Source organism: Arachis ipaensis, chromosome B09, assembly GCF_000816755.2.
Source record: "Arachis ipaensis cultivar K30076 chromosome B09, Araip1.1, whole genome shotgun sequence".
Classification (NCBI taxonomy): domain Eukaryota; kingdom Viridiplantae; phylum Streptophyta; class Magnoliopsida; order Fabales; family Fabaceae; genus Arachis; species Arachis ipaensis.
The window spans coordinates 142,903,430-142,920,165 of NC_029793.2; the positions used below are offsets into that span (position 1 = coordinate 142,903,430).

At 32.1% G+C, this 16,736-nt stretch overlaps 3 protein-coding genes across 3 annotated transcripts; 2 read left to right on the forward strand and 1 right to left on the reverse strand.

Annotated features, from left to right (window-relative positions):
• Positions 895–2,732, forward strand: LOC107619660 (ATP-dependent Clp protease adapter protein CLPS1, chloroplastic). The gene is made up of 3 exons (XM_016321956.2): positions 895–1,059; positions 1,673–1,823; positions 2,256–2,732. Exons 1-3 carry the CDS (start codon positions 996–998, stop codon positions 2,515–2,517), a joined length of 477 nt encoding a protein of 158 aa, XP_016177442.1. The 5' UTR covers positions 895–995; the 3' UTR covers positions 2,518–2,732.
• Positions 2,998–7,180, reverse strand: LOC107618758 (GDT1-like protein 4). Its single transcript, XM_016320902.2, has 13 exons — positions 6,952–7,180; positions 6,759–6,827; positions 5,497–5,556; positions 5,360–5,407; positions 5,050–5,138; positions 4,901–4,937; positions 4,767–4,814; positions 4,505–4,573; positions 4,371–4,415; positions 4,215–4,276; positions 3,910–3,982; positions 3,686–3,770; positions 2,998–3,252 (listed from the first exon to the last, which is right to left on the reverse strand). The coding sequence occupies exons 1-12, from the start codon at positions 6,967–6,969 to the stop codon at positions 3,702–3,704; spliced, it is 687 nt and encodes a 228-aa protein (XP_016176388.1). The 5' UTR covers positions 6,970–7,180; the 3' UTR covers positions 2,998–3,252; positions 3,686–3,701.
• Positions 15,375–16,734, forward strand: LOC107616182 (protein ASPARTIC PROTEASE IN GUARD CELL 1-like; the record flags this gene model as incomplete). Its single annotated transcript, XM_021112091.1, has 1 exon — positions 15,375–16,734. A coding segment is annotated over exon 1 (939 nt), but the record flags the coding sequence as incomplete, so codon positions are not given.

A 16,736-nucleotide genomic window follows, 5' to 3' on the forward strand; every position in this document is an offset into this window, starting at 1 on the left:
TGTGTATAATTCCAATCGATTGAATTTTTAACAAACACGATTTTTCCAATCCAATATGTATGTAACCGATCAATGATAAAATTACGATCGATTAAGATTGTAAAATATTTATTACGATTAATGGAATATCTAATTTGTTATTGTTTTAGTTTTTTATTATAATTAAATAATATATAAAAGATTAATTTGTAATTAAAATTAAATAAGGACTATTTAACAGTTGTTAAAAAACTTAAAAAACTTAAAAAACATATTTTATTATGGGACTATTTATTGGTCCAAACGTTCTGGGACCATCAAATTCGGTGACAAAAGACCATGTGTTTGTACTTGCAGCTTTTAAAAGATGAAAGTATCTAAGATAGAGCTTTTTAAAGTTGGCTTGTGTTTTTTAAAATTTAAAAGTCTAATATAATCTAATAGGTTAACTAATTTTTAAATTTAGTATTTCCATTTATGTCTATTATAGTATTTTTAAATTTTAAAAACTATTTTACCAAACATAATTATTATTGCTGTGTTTATTAAAAGCTATCTTTAATGTTATTTATCAAACATAATTGCTATAACTTTTAAAAAATTATCTTTTAAAAATTAGTTTTTATAAACTATTTGAAAAATAAAAATTTTACTAAACTAAGCATAAAGCCTCAGCGAGTTAAGATTTTTCTTTTGTGCTCCCATTTTTGGTGATGTTGTGGTTTAGTTTAGTAATATAGATAATAATAGAATATAGTGAGATGAAGCCCATTCAGCCCATTATGATGTTTTTGGACAGTATTTAGCCCATTTCTCTAAAGGACTAGTGTGGGCTTAACCCAAAGGGCCCAACCCACGAAGGCTGTAATCAAAATATGCAAAACGAGTTTCATAATTTCATTCATAAATACACGTCATTTGCATCAGGCTTCTTCCTTCACTCGCATTACACACTTTCTGTGCAAGAAGAAAAAAGAGTGTTTCTTGAAAGAGCAGAGCAGAGCAGAAAGAGAGAAATGGAGAGTGCGATACGTGGGAGATTCGCTCTTTCTCCCAACGGTATCTCCAACCCTAAACCAGGTACTTACCTAATTCACTTTTCATAATATTTCGATTCCAAGATTCTCCATATTCAATTAATTAATTCCCACCTAAACCTACTCATCTCTTCACCTGATTTCAAGCCCCAATTTTCATTTCTTGTTGAATTTGATGCATATACCTTTGAGTTTTGACGTTATTAGGTTATTATCACGTGATATTTTAATTCTCGTCTTCTGCAATGTTATAGTTATATACCTGCATTCTCTTCTTTCGTTCGTTCTTTCTTTTTTTATAAATTTTCTTCTGTTGAATCAATTGCCTGGTCCGAATTGTTCTCTTCTTAGAAGAATTTCACCAGCTGCTATTCATCATCTATCTTTGGAATTTTATCCTTTTTTTCTTGAAAAGGAAAGAAAAAAATTGATAATCTATACACAAGTTTACGGCGAAGCCTGTAATATTCATTATCCAGTGGTTCTTGCAATGCCTATTATTTGTATCTGAAAACTATGTTTTGAGATGCTTGATGTGTTGCCATGTGTAGGGTTCGCGGTGAAAGCAAATATCCTTGGTTAATCTTCATGCAATGTGTATCTATATGGTTGAGTGCTTCATATTATAGTTGTTTTTAATGATTTGCTTATTGCAGGAGACAGATATTCACTTTGTAGAGGACCATGCTCCAATCTTTGCATCCCCACAGCTGCAATAACTACAAGACCGGGCAAAGGTGCAGGGCTGCTGGAAAAGCAAGTAATTGAAAAAGTCACTCCTGGCCGTGAATCTGAATTTGATTTGAGGTTAGAACTAATCTTGATTCTCGATCTTCAAGCTGAACTTTTCCAATTGGGTATTGTAATTGTGTGGCTAGATTCAATTTTACGGAGATTCCCACTACAATGTCTTTGAATAAAAGATACTGGTGAGAGGAATCTTGTCAATGGTGTCCATATTATTGATATTGCTGGTATAAGTATCTTGTGGGAAAATGGAGATGGTATTGCATTGAATAACAATGATTTGTTTTTACTTCAAAGTCTTTGCATTGTAATTCTGAAGTAATCAAGTAAATAAATGGATGTTTATGCATTAACCTCCTTAATGAAAGGGAATTAGGAGATCCATTAGAGTTTGTATTTTTTATGCACTGTTGTTCAGTTCCTTTTTTTTTTTCAGAATAAAATGTGACATGGGTTGAAAAGGTTAAATTCTGGACTTTCTAAAATGTGCAGGAAATCGCGAAAATCAGCGCCACCATATCGCGTAATATTGCACAATGACAACTTCAATAAACGGGAATATGTGGTCCAAGTACTGATGAAGGTTATTCCTGGGATGACCATTGTCAATGCTGTTAATATCATGCAAGAAGCGCACTGCAACGGGTTGTCAGTGGTTATCATCTGTTCCCAAGCTGATGCTGAAGAATACTGCATGCAACTGAGAGGAAATGGGCTACTGAGTTCAATTGAGCCTGCAGGCGGAGGGTGCTGAACTGCTGATGCAGCATTCAATACGAAGCAATATTGGAGTTGATGCTATTGAAAGGCGAAATTAGAAACGTTTGGTTGTGTACATAGGATAACGTCATGAAGCTTTTGAGTAACGCAAGAAAAAGGCAAATGTATAATAGTTGTTGTTGGTCTTACGATTTTGACGAGATAGTTGTGATTTTGAATAAATAAATAATAGCACTACTTTTGTATCAACTCTGGTGTTTATGATCTTGTTTGATTTGCTTTTGATATCAGCTTGACCGCCTTAACGAATTGAATCTCTACCAGTCATTAATTATTAAAGCCAAAAAAAAAAAAAGACAACCATCAGGAAAACAATGACCATTGATGCCGCTATTCCATGTGAACTATATATATAACGAAACAGAACGAATTGAAAAAATTACATTCTGAAAAATGAAATAAACATTAAATATTGATTTTTGTCCACTTTTTTAAGTCATTAAAAACATGTGGATTTTAAGCTTGTCATGGTTGAAAATTTGAAATTTTGGCGGTTCAACCAACACTTGTTACAAAAGAGGTTGCCATGATATCAACGACTAATTTTCAGTCAAGTTACATCACTAAGACGACTTCCACCCTACTGCACTCGTAAGTAAATCTCCCCTTGCAAGAAGGAATTCTTGTCAAACCTTGTCACACACGTTGAGTTGATGACAGTACCAATCTCAACTTCTTTTAGCTACAACGAAGGAAAGCCTTTTCATCCCTATAATCCGACGCAAACATGGACATAAAAAGTCACTACCGAAGATTACAAGCAAGCTTGTCTTTATCCCTCCTTCTCTATGTTTTATTACTTCCTCCAAACCAGGAGGAAGCTTCACGGCTTATGGTATATTTTTTCCAAAAGCATTGAAAATTTACATATGCATGAAACAGGACAAAGATAGAAATATGAATTGTTTCTAGATGTAAAAAATCCACTTAATTTGACTTTATATGATGAATTTGGTGTAGGTACTAAAATGATCTGTTTATTGAGTCATGAAATCTTTGAAAGGGTGAAACTGGAAATAATGAAAGCATTCACCCCAGTTGGATGAGGCATGAACTCAGCTATTTGGCAGCCAACCCATCGTGCTAAAGAAGCTAGTTTGCTAAAATCCCACATACATTAAGAACAATCAACAATCACTAACCAATGGGAAGCCTTCATTATTCCACTGGAGAGAGGAATGATTGGATACCAAAAACAATGAAAAGCAATCCACCTGATAGTGCAACCTGAAAAGTATTGAAGTACAACATTTAGATAACATGCACACACAACTTAATGCTACACCAGCAGTGTGGTAAATCAGAATTACACATTACAACCTAATCTCTACAAGCTAAGTAGATAAAAAGGAACAGAAACTAATACCATTTTTTCTGATATTTGAGATGCTAAACTCTTTCCTCCGATGACAGCAGCAGTAGTGCATAGTGCTTGTCCCCTGAGGGAAAAATTGAAAAATTTCAATTATCCTAAGAAATTTTAGGTTCACAGGTATGGAACACATTACTTAAATAAATATAATTGCACAAATCATGTCTATGCAGAATTCCAGCATAATATTCAGAAAACATATCCCATCATGGGAGACCGAAGGAAAAATTAATCAAAATCTTCAAAGAAATAGGTTGATACTAAATTACAGACAGAAAAAATTAAGAGTACAAACTTACAAAATCCCTCCAAGAACGACACCAAATGGGTTCTCATCCGCAGCCAAACCAATTGTAGCCAGCTGAAACAGAACAAAGTTATGGCTAGTGAAGAATAAAGCAGTGTCTAAGAATGGAGCATATGCAAGGGAAAAAATGTTCTATAACTACACTCACCTGGCTCTTGTCACCCCACTCCCCAAAGAAATTGATAGAAAATGCCTACAAAATGGAGTTGATAAAGTGGATCTGATTAACCATAGCTTAATTTTTTTAGTAAATACTGTTCAGTTATAATACAAATATGTTACCTTCAGAAAAATAGGGGACAAAAACTGAGATAAAAAAGGGCGTTGCTGCTTTTTCAAGTCATCATCAACCTAGGAGTTAGAATCACACAATGTATATACAGTTTTAGAACATCAAATACACAGCACCAGAGAATTCTATTTTGAATATATTCTTACAATCAATTATTTCCTGGAATTAAGGAGGAAAATTCTTAATCCATTCAAAATCATATCCATGCATCCAAGCAAGAAAAAATATATCAGATAGACATTTTATTTTTACCTTACTGCTATCTTTCTTAACTCCATTGTTAGCCTTCCAATCTTTGTCCTGGTAATAAAGGGAGCTCAATCAACTGTCAAGAAGGAAAAATAATTAACTTGAAAGAAGAAACCAAACAGAAGCGAAAAACAAACCAATTCTGCTTCTACTTCAGCCAATTCTTCAGCATCCCTGCTCGGTGAAATCATGATGCACGAGTGAAAAAAAAGAACTTCTATTCAGTTACAAGTTGATGTTCATTACAAAATAATCAGTAATTTACTGGCAAAGAATGAACAATCACCCGTCTCCAAATATAGCATCTTTCAAGGACCAAATTCCAAACCCAAAGAATAAAAATGTTGTAATGTGATGACTCCATTTACGTGAAATCTGCAAAATTACAGGAAGATCAGCACCCCAGAAAACTAAAAATAAATAAAATGAGTGTGTAATTTAATCAAACAATTGCTGGATCTCAAATACAGTTGGCCATAATATCTCAATATATGCAACATATTGACTAATAGAAGGATAGCACCTACTAATGATTCTAAGAAGAAACAGATAATGATGAGAATTGTGAAGTTCCACAACTAGCAAATAATGCTTACCAGATTTGGAGCAGCCCAACCAACTAGGGCAGAGAGAATAGTCATGACCTAGAATTTTCAAGGAACTATGAGACTTAAAATAAAAATAGATCAAAATAACAATAAAGCTGATAAAAGGAAGAAGACTAGATTCTTACAATCAAAGCCGATAGGCAACCCAATAAGACAAGGCGCCGGGGGTGTCGCATAGCCAGGATCTTGAAACAAACATCATGAAATCAAACATCAGGCTTTTGCTTTCTACTCAAAGTAATAAAGAAAGACAAATATTAAAGCCCTCTATTCTTGCCATAAACTATTCAATGAAGTAACAAGTAATGTTGCTCATTCAAATACTTCTATCAAACATATTTGGTGTTAATAGAGCAATGGGAAATTTTTTTATGTAAAAGCAACTGAATAATGATGACCAAATTGAAAAACAAATTCATTCAAAAACACACAAACTTGAACACTCATACTGTTCACTGATAAAATAGTTTCAAACCATGACACATCACACAACAAAAATTTCCCCAAAGAAACAAACAAATTGTATCTGAGGTAGTTCCAATCAAGAACACTACTCTGATAGGTCAGACAAGTGGCCCACAGAATGCAAGGCTTTAATTTGGAGTGCCTACCTAGCTCTAGTGAGTAAATCCTTAAATTAGTCTCTTAGGTTTGCGTTTGTTTACAGGCACGAGACATTGAAGCAGGGAAACAAAATTATGTTTGACAGATAAAATATGGATAGAAACATTGTGTCTAGAGACACTGAATTAGTATATTTTGTGTCCTTCTTGATAGGAAAGACACAGAGACACAACTTATTTTTCATTATTTTTATCAAATTTTCATAATTATATTTTTTATCATTATATTTTCTTAAACTTTTTTTATGAAAAAAAAATGAAAATAAATTAGATGTTCATAATTTATTATAGTTTATCACCAAACAAAATATAAGAACACTAATTTTTGTATCTCCATCATTTGTGTCTTGTTCTCAAAACTGAAGGCAGCATTAAATCTTTTGTTTCCGTCAAATCCCCCCTCCCCCCAACCAACCAACCAACCAATTAACTAAAGTGCATCTTTTTAGTCCTAACTAATTTTTTATCTTAAAATTTCAGAAACCAATTTGAGTATTTGCTACTCTAAATATCCACACATAAGAATGAATATATTAATTGGAGTAAGTCAAGTGCCGATACTGTGAATATATGATTTAGGAAATGCAAAAAAGGAAAAGACACGAAAAAAGGAGGTGAATCCAGTAGCTAAAGATTCAAAACTTTTTTTAACTAAAGTCTAAAACGTTTAGATTGCAGCTTAGAAGTAAACGAAAACAAACATAGAGGATCACTAATGAAGAATAAAAATGGCGAAGAATAAGTAACCATGAAGAGAAACATACCGCAGCTGCAAAGAAGGTTTTATCACCGATCTCAGAGAGCACGGTCATGGCCAGCGACTTGGTAAAACCCTGATTGATGAAAATGAATAACAGGATTGGCATCAGTTGACAAACAATGAGCAAATCCAAAAAAAAGAAAATTAAAATTGAGCAAATAATGAAAATAAATAAATGAAATTGAAATCTGTAGTACCTGAGCGATTGAAGTCATATTGGGGGAAGAATGAAGAAGAAGTGGGAAAAGAGAAGATAAAGCAGATGTGAGTGTGGGATTCGGAAAAATAGGTCCTTGGTTTCGCTTGTTATGTTACGTTATGTTAGTTGTTACCTAAAACAAGTGAGAGGCGAAGGTTGAAAGAGGAGAGAAGAGACAACGCGCGTGTAAAGTGCGTGCGTGCGAATTATTTTACTATTTTCTTATTCGCAAGCTTTGGCATTCAATTCTCTTCCTTTCCCGGGAATCGGAATCTCTCCCCACTATTATTTTGATTATTTGATTCGTGAAAACAAGAAAGCGTTCAAATATTTTTTTGTGCGCTATATTGTTATAGGTAAAAATTTTAAAGTAAACACCCAATTTGATTTTTGTCAGAAAAAAAATTTAATTTTTAATTTTTTTATTTTGGAACAATTAAACTTTTACAAATTATTAATAAGTTTATTTAAAAAAAAAATTTACTGTCGGTAGTTAAGTGAAAAAAATTTATTGATAAAAATGATGCTATAAAAAAAAATTGTAGTACAAATATCTTTTAAAAAAAAAAATAACATCGAATAAGAAATAAAAGAAGAGAACTTTAATGTTGATAATATTGATATTGGTGATAATGACAATAGAAAAAATAATGATGATGATAATAAAGCAATAAAAATAATAGAGGTATGAGTCATAATAATGAATATGAAGAAGATAGTGGTAGTAGTGGTAGTAATTGATTATATTGTTAAAAAAAATTTGTGGAGGTTTAACACCTCACAAAATACAAATAAAACTCTCACAAAACTAATTTTTGTTATTATTTAACGAATTTTTAATTGAGTGATCACATTATCCCAAAAAAAAGTTAAGAATCGAAGTGTCCATTTTTTGGACAAAGATCGCTTTGTCCTTCGTGAAAATGGACAAGACTATGTTGGGTGTTTACTCAAAAACTTATGTGTTATATATAGAAGTTTGTATTTTATACCAATAAATATATACAATATATAAATTTTAGTGTTGTTTATATCTGGCCCAAAACATAAGTCAGGTCCAAAAACACATAAAAGTCCAAATAACATCTACTATGTAACCGACCTCTTGAGAGATTGGACAGAACACTACAAGGTAATAACTCCTCTCTAAAGGAGTTATAACTAATCCCAAATATCTCTCACTTATTTCTAGAAAAGGAATTTCAGCAACCCTTATATCAAAGGACGATTATTCACCACCAGAAGTGAAAGTATGATTATTGGTTCATCACCTATAAATATACTGACACCTTCAGGTATACTTAAGTTCCAATACACTTAAATCTGCTAAGATCCTTACTGATTTAAGTATCGGAGTGTTTTGCAGATACCACTCCCATCTTTTCACAAACAACTTGGATGACGGTGTTAAGTTTAAGTCGAAAATCACCCCCTTGAAAGCTTGGACCTTACGTGTAGACCAGATATAATCTCATTTTAGGTATCTTTCGAAATAAGTGTATAGTATAAAAATTTTAGTACAACAAAATATATTTTCAATAAAAATTTGTGTGTTATGTGTAAAAATTTATATGTTATATCAATAAATTTATATTATGGATAAAATTTTGTGTTGTGTTTCGAAAAATTATGTGCTATATACTTATATTACTACATTTTTATGCTCACCAATAAAAAATTATGTTCTACATACAAATGAGAAATAATAACGTATGCACGTGCTTTTTTATGCTGATCTTTACACTAATTTAATTAAATTTAGTTGCAAAAACTTTTATATATATAGCATCACTCACCAAAAAATAAAAAATATACATTTATATCGCCTTTTTACTTTTGGATTATTGTCTTTTTATGAACAACAATAACTGTCTAAAAGGTGAGTGAAGTTTTTTCGGCTAAGATTTTTGTTAATGAATATTTTAAAAACTTTTTAAGAATGAAAAAATAAAAAAGTTTTAAAGTTTTTATGAATTTAATATTATGCAACATTAAAAGGCTACTATCATATGTTAAGATACGCATGCCGAATATTTCTTATATTTTAATCACAGAGGATAACAACATTGATTCTTGATTCGTAGTGGGTGGAGGGGTAGGAGCAGTAGTTTTCAAGCTACCAAATTGAATTGATTACCAAAAAAAAATAAAAAATACAAAATTTAAATTTTTAATGTATTCACGATCATCTTAACATATATTTTAAACACATATATTAACTAAATTTTCATAAATAAATAAATAAAACTATTACTATTTGCAAGTTATCGTATTTGTAATTTTGTACCGTTAAAACTGTTTAACTTTTCCCTTAATAATGGAGCAAACCATATTATATTTGACTTTAAAACAATAAAAATGCAACAACCATGTACGACCATTTGTAACCTTTCCATGGAAATAACGCATTGGTATAAAACTTTTAAATACGAATTTGTTTTGGCTCGTTGTGGACGTCAGAGAAGGGTAACATTGTAAAAATAAAAAGTATGAATATATAATTGCAAATATCAGTTAGACAAGGCTACAAGCAATTGTTCATAAACAATCATCGAATTACTTGAAAACTGGGACTGCACTTTTGGGATAAGACACCTACTTTGTTAGCTAGTAATTTTAACGCAACAAATTGTGCTTGATCTTTGATGGCATAATGGCGACAAATATTATTACTATAAGAGTTGGTTTTTAAAGAAGTAAAACGTTGATCACGGAATAAAATATGCTACATTTTTATATGTGAGAATCCACCTCCAATCACATGGTTAGACAGTAGACACACAAGTTTTTTTGTTGTATAGATAAACTATCAAAATAAATTTTAAAAGACCTTCGTGTTTACAAACAGATCTTAAAATATTAAAATACAAAAGATAATTAAAATTAACAAAATCATCTGGACGGCAATTTAAAATTTAAAATTCAGATATGACTGCAACATTTGTTTATCGTCTCACTACTTATGTTAACTCTCCTGAACAGAGATGGCAACGGTGCAGGATAGGAGAGAGGAATGCTTTCCTATTTTTTGTCTCTGTCGCTAGATGTGTTTCCTATTTTCGTCTCCAACTTATGCTGTAAGGGAATATTGCCTCATTTCTATTTTTTGCAGGGCTCACTTTTTATCTCTTTGATAGTTCTAACTGAAAATTAATTTTCATAGAAATAAGAATGTAAGTATTCATTCTATACAAAACAATAAGATTTTATACATAAATACTAAACAGCAGACAACAACTTCTTTTGAACTAACACAGTAGGGGGACGTGACGACAAGGCAGAGCACAAAGTAGTGAACGAGGTCGGAGGCGGGCAGCGAAGAGGAGAATGGATACAACGGTGGAGTTGCAAAGAGAAAAATAGACGCACCTTTAAAGAGGAGAAAGAACGTCAAGAACAAAGAGAATAGCGTGGTGAGGGGTGACGCAATGAGAAGGGAGAGTAGCGAAGGAGTGGTTGCAGAGAGGTTGGATAGAGTATGGATAACACTAGAGATCTATGAATTGAAGAAGGATTATGTAAATGATGATTAGGAATTTAGAGTTTCTCTAAATAGATATAGCATGTGAAATGACAAAAACATATATGAAAAATAAACTATTAAAAACAATTAAGTAAATTTATAAATTTCGGAAATTACCGGAGATCTCTCCTAGGATCCCCACATCCAGGGACGGACTAAGGGGGGCAAGTAGTGGACTTGGCTCCCCCAACAAATTTTAAAAACTCATATACTATTATAATAAATGTATTGTATAGAGTAAAATTTAATAGTGTAGTAATAATAAAAAAAGTTACTATTCTTTATGTATTATGATTTAAATTTCTCTACACATATTTATATTATTTGTATTTTTTATTTAATTTAGAGTTTTTTTTACATTTCTTTTTTAAGATTAATTTTAACATTTATAATTATATAAAAAATATTTTAATATTATTTATGATAATATTTTTTTTCTTCTAATTTTATTTAGTTGTTTCTTTTTTATTATTTTTTAATTAATTTTTACCCCTATTATTATATAAAAATACTTTAATATATTTTAAATTCATATAACAAAATTGTTAGTGCAATTAACTTATATTATTTTATGTTATATTTTTTAGGTTTAATTACTCTGTTGATCCCTATAGTTTTGCGAAATTTTCAATTAGGTCCTTATATTTTTTTTTCTTTTTAATTGGGTCTCTGCACCAATTTTTTTTCAATTAGGTCCCTCTTGGCAGTAATTGGCTTAATTTTATAGGGATCTAACTAAAAAAAAAATTTGGTGTAAGGACCCAAATAAAAGAAAAAAAAATTGTATGGACCCAATTAAAAAAAAAATTGGTGCCAGGACTCAATTAAAAGGAAAAAAAAGTATAGAGACCTAATTAAAAATTTTGCAAAACTATAGGGATCAATAGAATAATTAAAATATTTTTTAATGATATAAAACATAAAAATAACTTATTGTCACATAAATACTTAATAAAGTAAATTAATTAACAAAATATTTTAAAAATATATAATTTTATATTTTATTAGATATAAAACCATAAAAAAATTATAAAAAATTATAAAAACTGAGATAATTCTTTTATTTGACAAGTATTTATTAATTTTTTAATTAAAAAATCAATTATAATTATATCTATTATTAAATATATAGCATTATATTTAATTATACAAGATTTTAATTTTTGGCCCCTCCACTCTTAGATTTCTAGATCCGTCCCTGCCTGCATCTATCTCGAGAAAATTTTGCTTCCCGCCCTTGTCTCCACAAAAATTTTTTCTCACAATCAGATCCACATTCTAGACAGTTTTCGCAAAAATCCTCGCACTCGAAGAGTTTTGTCATCCCTATCCCTAAACAATTCCTGCTAAGGAAAAGATGTGAGTTGATTGTGTTTGGCAAATTTTTTTGTCATTTCAATCCTTTTAAATATGTTGGGTTGGGCCAGCGATTGTTCTTATTGGGTCATGCCTTTGGAACAACTGAAATTGCAAACACAAGAAATTATAACATGGGTCCAAAAATACAAGGACCGAAGGATGTGACCCGCCCTCAAGAGTCAGGTGCTCAACGCCTGAGCCAATCCAAATCATTATGTCAACAACGAAAAGATGGTGGATTATAGCATGCACTGGCCTAATTGAGGAGAAGGATGCACCTTCTTCTTTCTGCATTGGTGTCCAGCTTGAAGGAGTGCCACACGTAGATGAGGTACGGTGACGTAGCATGTGTCAGGTACAATGTTCACCGGTGAAGGGGGAGTAGTTAATGGGTGGAGTTTGAATTTGGCCCCATTGGGGGCTAGTTTGTAAATGGCAAAAAATCTTGGGGTGAGGCTGAAACCGATTTTTTGGTGGCTGGCGAGTTGTTTGATCTAGTTGGGGCTTATATTGTGTTAAAACCAGTAGCACAGTAACAGCATGAGTTCGACTTTTTCAATACTTCCGTTCGCCTCTATTTTGATCGAGATCAGTGCATAGGCATATTGGAATTGCAGCAGAGGAACTGAAGTGCTGCTTTTTATTTTAATTGAGTTAGGTGAGAGAAGTGATAGAAAGATTAGTCTCATGGTTTGTTTGTTACTAGATCCTTGTGAGTTTGAGTCGGGTTTATCTGGCCCTTACCAATTACCATGTACAAAAAGAATTCCCAATCCGACTTGGATCTACCGGAGGAAGGGTCAGAAGCACCGGAAAGGACAGTGGCTCATCAACTTGAGCAAATTGAGGAGGAAGATAGGACGCATTCTCATTACATGGGGAACAACTCAGGTCTGAGTTGGTCTGGGTCACAGTGAAATTTGGAGATACCTCTGACAATAACGACTTTGTGTGGTCATTGAGGCGGAGGAGCCAGCAACTGCAGATGGTGGAGATTCAGCCACCATAGAATGTAAGGGTGAGCCTCTGAAGCTGGTGATCTAATGGGTTTAGGAGTGGTGTGTTTTTAGGTTGGGTCTTCTTTACCCAGTCCCAGCTCGGAAAAAAACCCCAAGTCCAGGAGAGAGAGAGCGTTTGTTGTGATGGCGGTTAATTCGTTTTGAGTAATTAATTCAAATCAGTTCTAAAGATTTTAATAGTTTCAAATAAAATTAATACACAGATTTAATTTTAAGATTTTATTATGGTAGATAAATTATTTTTTAGTTTATTTTTTAGTGGAGTAATGATCTAAATTAATTTTCAATGATTTTAAAAGTGAACATTTTAGGATGTGTTTAAGAAACGCATTGGGAAAGAGAAAAGCACATTTGAGTTTTTTAAACGCTTTATCTTTATGTTTAACAACATTTTATTTCTCTGAACGCAGAAGTGATTAATTGATGTCTCTTATTAATTATAAAATTAATTAATAAGATCTATTTAAATATCTAAATTAAGATGATAAGATAATATAAAAAATATTTAAATTGATGTCTCTTTTAGTAATTTTTCATCTAAAAATAATTTTGAATAGTATAATCCAAATAATATTTATTTTACTATAAGTCATTTTGATATAAAGATTGTCAAACATAAATCATGTTAACACAAACTTACTTTTTATCAAAATTAATTTTATACAAACTCCTATTTGATTATACTTATGGCATGTTTCGATAGATTCATAAATAACTTGTTTTAACTTTTAACTTATGAAATATATAATATTAATGTCTGGTACAATTTTTAAAATCAAATTGTAACTTTCTAAAAAGTTATTTAAGTGTTTATGGAAAAGTTAAAAAAATAAATTCTCTCATAATAAATTTATTTTTTATCACATTTCTTTTAAATTAAGTACTTTTAGAACTAAAAAACCAAATACAAAATAACTTATTTATAAACTACTTTTAATATAAACATTTTTTGTTTTGAGCTATTTTTTCAAAAAGAGCTTAATTAAGCTATTGTTATTGTTGTTGTGTTGTCTTCTTCTTCTTCTTCTTCTTCTTCTTCTTCTTCTTATTATTGTTGTTGTTGTTGTTGTTGTTGTTGTTGTTGTTGTTGTTGTTGTTGTTGTTGTTGTTGCTAGATTTAAAATTGTGTATATAGTGAAGATGGTTTAATAATATTTTTTTTGAAAAAATACCAGATTAGAAATCAAATAGGTTTAACTTAACTTTAAAAATTAATATGATTATAATATCTACTAATATTTTTTTCTAATAAATACTTGAAGAATTTAGTAAGTCATGTTGAAGAATTTAGTAAGTCATATAATTTGGATTAGAACAATTTTTAAAAATGATGTTTTTCTTCTAAAGATTTAACTGGATAGGACTAATTTGAATATGTGACATGTAATTCGACCTAAGAACTACTTTTAAATCTTATTAGAAAACTAAATCAATTTTTGCACTTAATCTCTTGATTAATTAATTGACGACTAATTAATGCTTGAAAAACTGAGAAATCAAGAAATTGAAAATCAATTACTAAAGATTTGTCGCAAAGAATTTTTACAAACTTCAAGATAAGTAAACGAGGTTTAATTTATCTAAAAGAATAAACATCCAAAACCCTTAATTCTCACCATCATTGTCTTCTCTTAAATCAACATTCAAGCTCTCTGTCTGTAAGCATTCAAGCATTTAAGTTTTAAAGCTCTCAATCTTGCCATCTTCAATCCAGGTTCTTTTAATTTAATCAGACATTTAATCTGATATTTGCTTGCTCAATCTTTTAATCTTTGTAAAAAAAATATTCACTCACCGTAGTATTATTTGAGTGATTCAATGCACTTATCGATATCCGTAAACTTTAATTTCCACTCATCAATATGTACCATTCTGACGAAATCCGATTCTATCGTTACGAAAGACTGAATCCTTAATCCTATTCTCAACCTGTACTAGTGAAGTCTTGTGCAATATTTTTCATCAAAAACAAATGAAATTATATCTTTTTGATAATGTATAATGGCATTAATTTTTGTACATGTATAATTGTAATTGATTATTCTTTTATTTTTATAAGTAAATAATAAATCATAAATTAAAGGGACTGATAAAAATAAATACTCCACCTATAAATTACTCGAAGCCACCTATATAAAATGAAATAATTTTTTTCATTGTTTAAAAAATTATTTTCATTAGATATTTTTTATTCCCACGTCTTGCCTTTAATACATTGTGGTTGCAGGTTTGGGATCCGATCCATATTAGTGGTGGATTGATTTTAAAGTTTTTAGTTTTCAATGTTTTTAATTTTTGTAATTTTAGTTTTTAGTTTTTATTTTGTCTTAAATATTTTTTATTTTTAATTTTTGTTATTGGAAGCAAACACGTTGAATCATTGGCTAGTAAGGCCCATGTGTCCAAAATGGGGCAATTATAAAAATATTATTTTTATTATAGGCCATTGAATAATTTAAGATTAATCAAATGGTTCTTTTAAAAATTATAAAAAACTGGACAGCAAAACATTTACTTGTGTCAGAGGTGAGAGATACATCCTTCTCCTCATCTTGACAGGTGCATATGCTATAACTCACCCGAAAAGATTAGATCCAAAAATGGCAGCAAAATGTAATGATAACACCCACGAGTTCAAACTTCAGACACAATCCCACTTTCAAGGCATGCCTAAATGGGTCACAGACCAGATAATCATACCTCTTAACTCTTCTTTAACAAGTCTAAGTTGGTCAACCAAAACCAAAAACAAGTACTAGAGGCTCTCACTAGTCACTACCCAGCTCCTTTCTGCTTTCCCAAAGAAGAAAAAGATTACTATTTACTACAACCAACTTAATGAAAAAGAAAGCAAGATAAAAATGCGAAGTTCATGAATCATGAGACTAGTAGTAAATTAATTACCGAAGCAAAGAGAGCTAAGCAGCAATAATGATAAACTATGGCAATGGCCAAGCTTGCCATATACAGCAATAATAATACCATTTTCTTACGTGAAATCATGCCTCTGCTGCTGCCCTATACATACTCTTCACACCATGCACTCTCATTTCAGGTTCCAATGGCTCCTCTGTTTTCCGTCATCGTCCTCTTCATCATCATCATCTGTGATTCCCCGTTGGCACACTCTCGCACCACACCCCATCACATACCTAAAACCACGTTCCTCGATGTCACTGCCTCCATTCAAAAAACCCTTCAAGTTCTCGACTTCAACCACCACAAACAACAAGAGCAACTCAGTTCTACGCCATCATCAAAGCTCTCTCTGCATCTTCATTCTCGAGTATCACTTCAGAAGCCAACACACCACGACTACAAGTCCCTCACTTTATCCCGACTCGAGCGCGACTCAGCCCGAGTCACGACCCTCCTAACTCGTTCACAATCCTTCAGCGTCTCGGAACTTGAGGGACCCATCGTCTCCGGAACTAGTCAGGGAAGCGGCGAGTACTTCTCCCGAGTCGGAATCGGCGAGCCACCGAATCCTGTCTACATGGTCCTCGACACTGGCAGTGACATCAGCTGGGTGCAATGCTCACCCTGCTCCGGTTGCTACCGCCAATCCGACCCGATATTCGACCCGAACTCATCGTCTTCCTTTCACCCACTCTCCTGCGACTCAACTCACTGTCAATTGCTCGACGAATCTCAGTGTCTCAACAGCAACTGCCTCTACGAGGTCTCCTATGGCGATGGTTCCTATACCGTCGGTGAATTCGTCACCGAAACCATCACCATTGGCCAAAGCTCCGTCACAAACATCGCCATCGGCTGCGGCCACAACAACCAAGGCTTGTTCATCGGAGCAGCAGGGTTGCTCGGACTCGGCGGCGGAACCTTATCTTTTCCGGCTCAGCTGAATTCGACGTCGTTTTCATA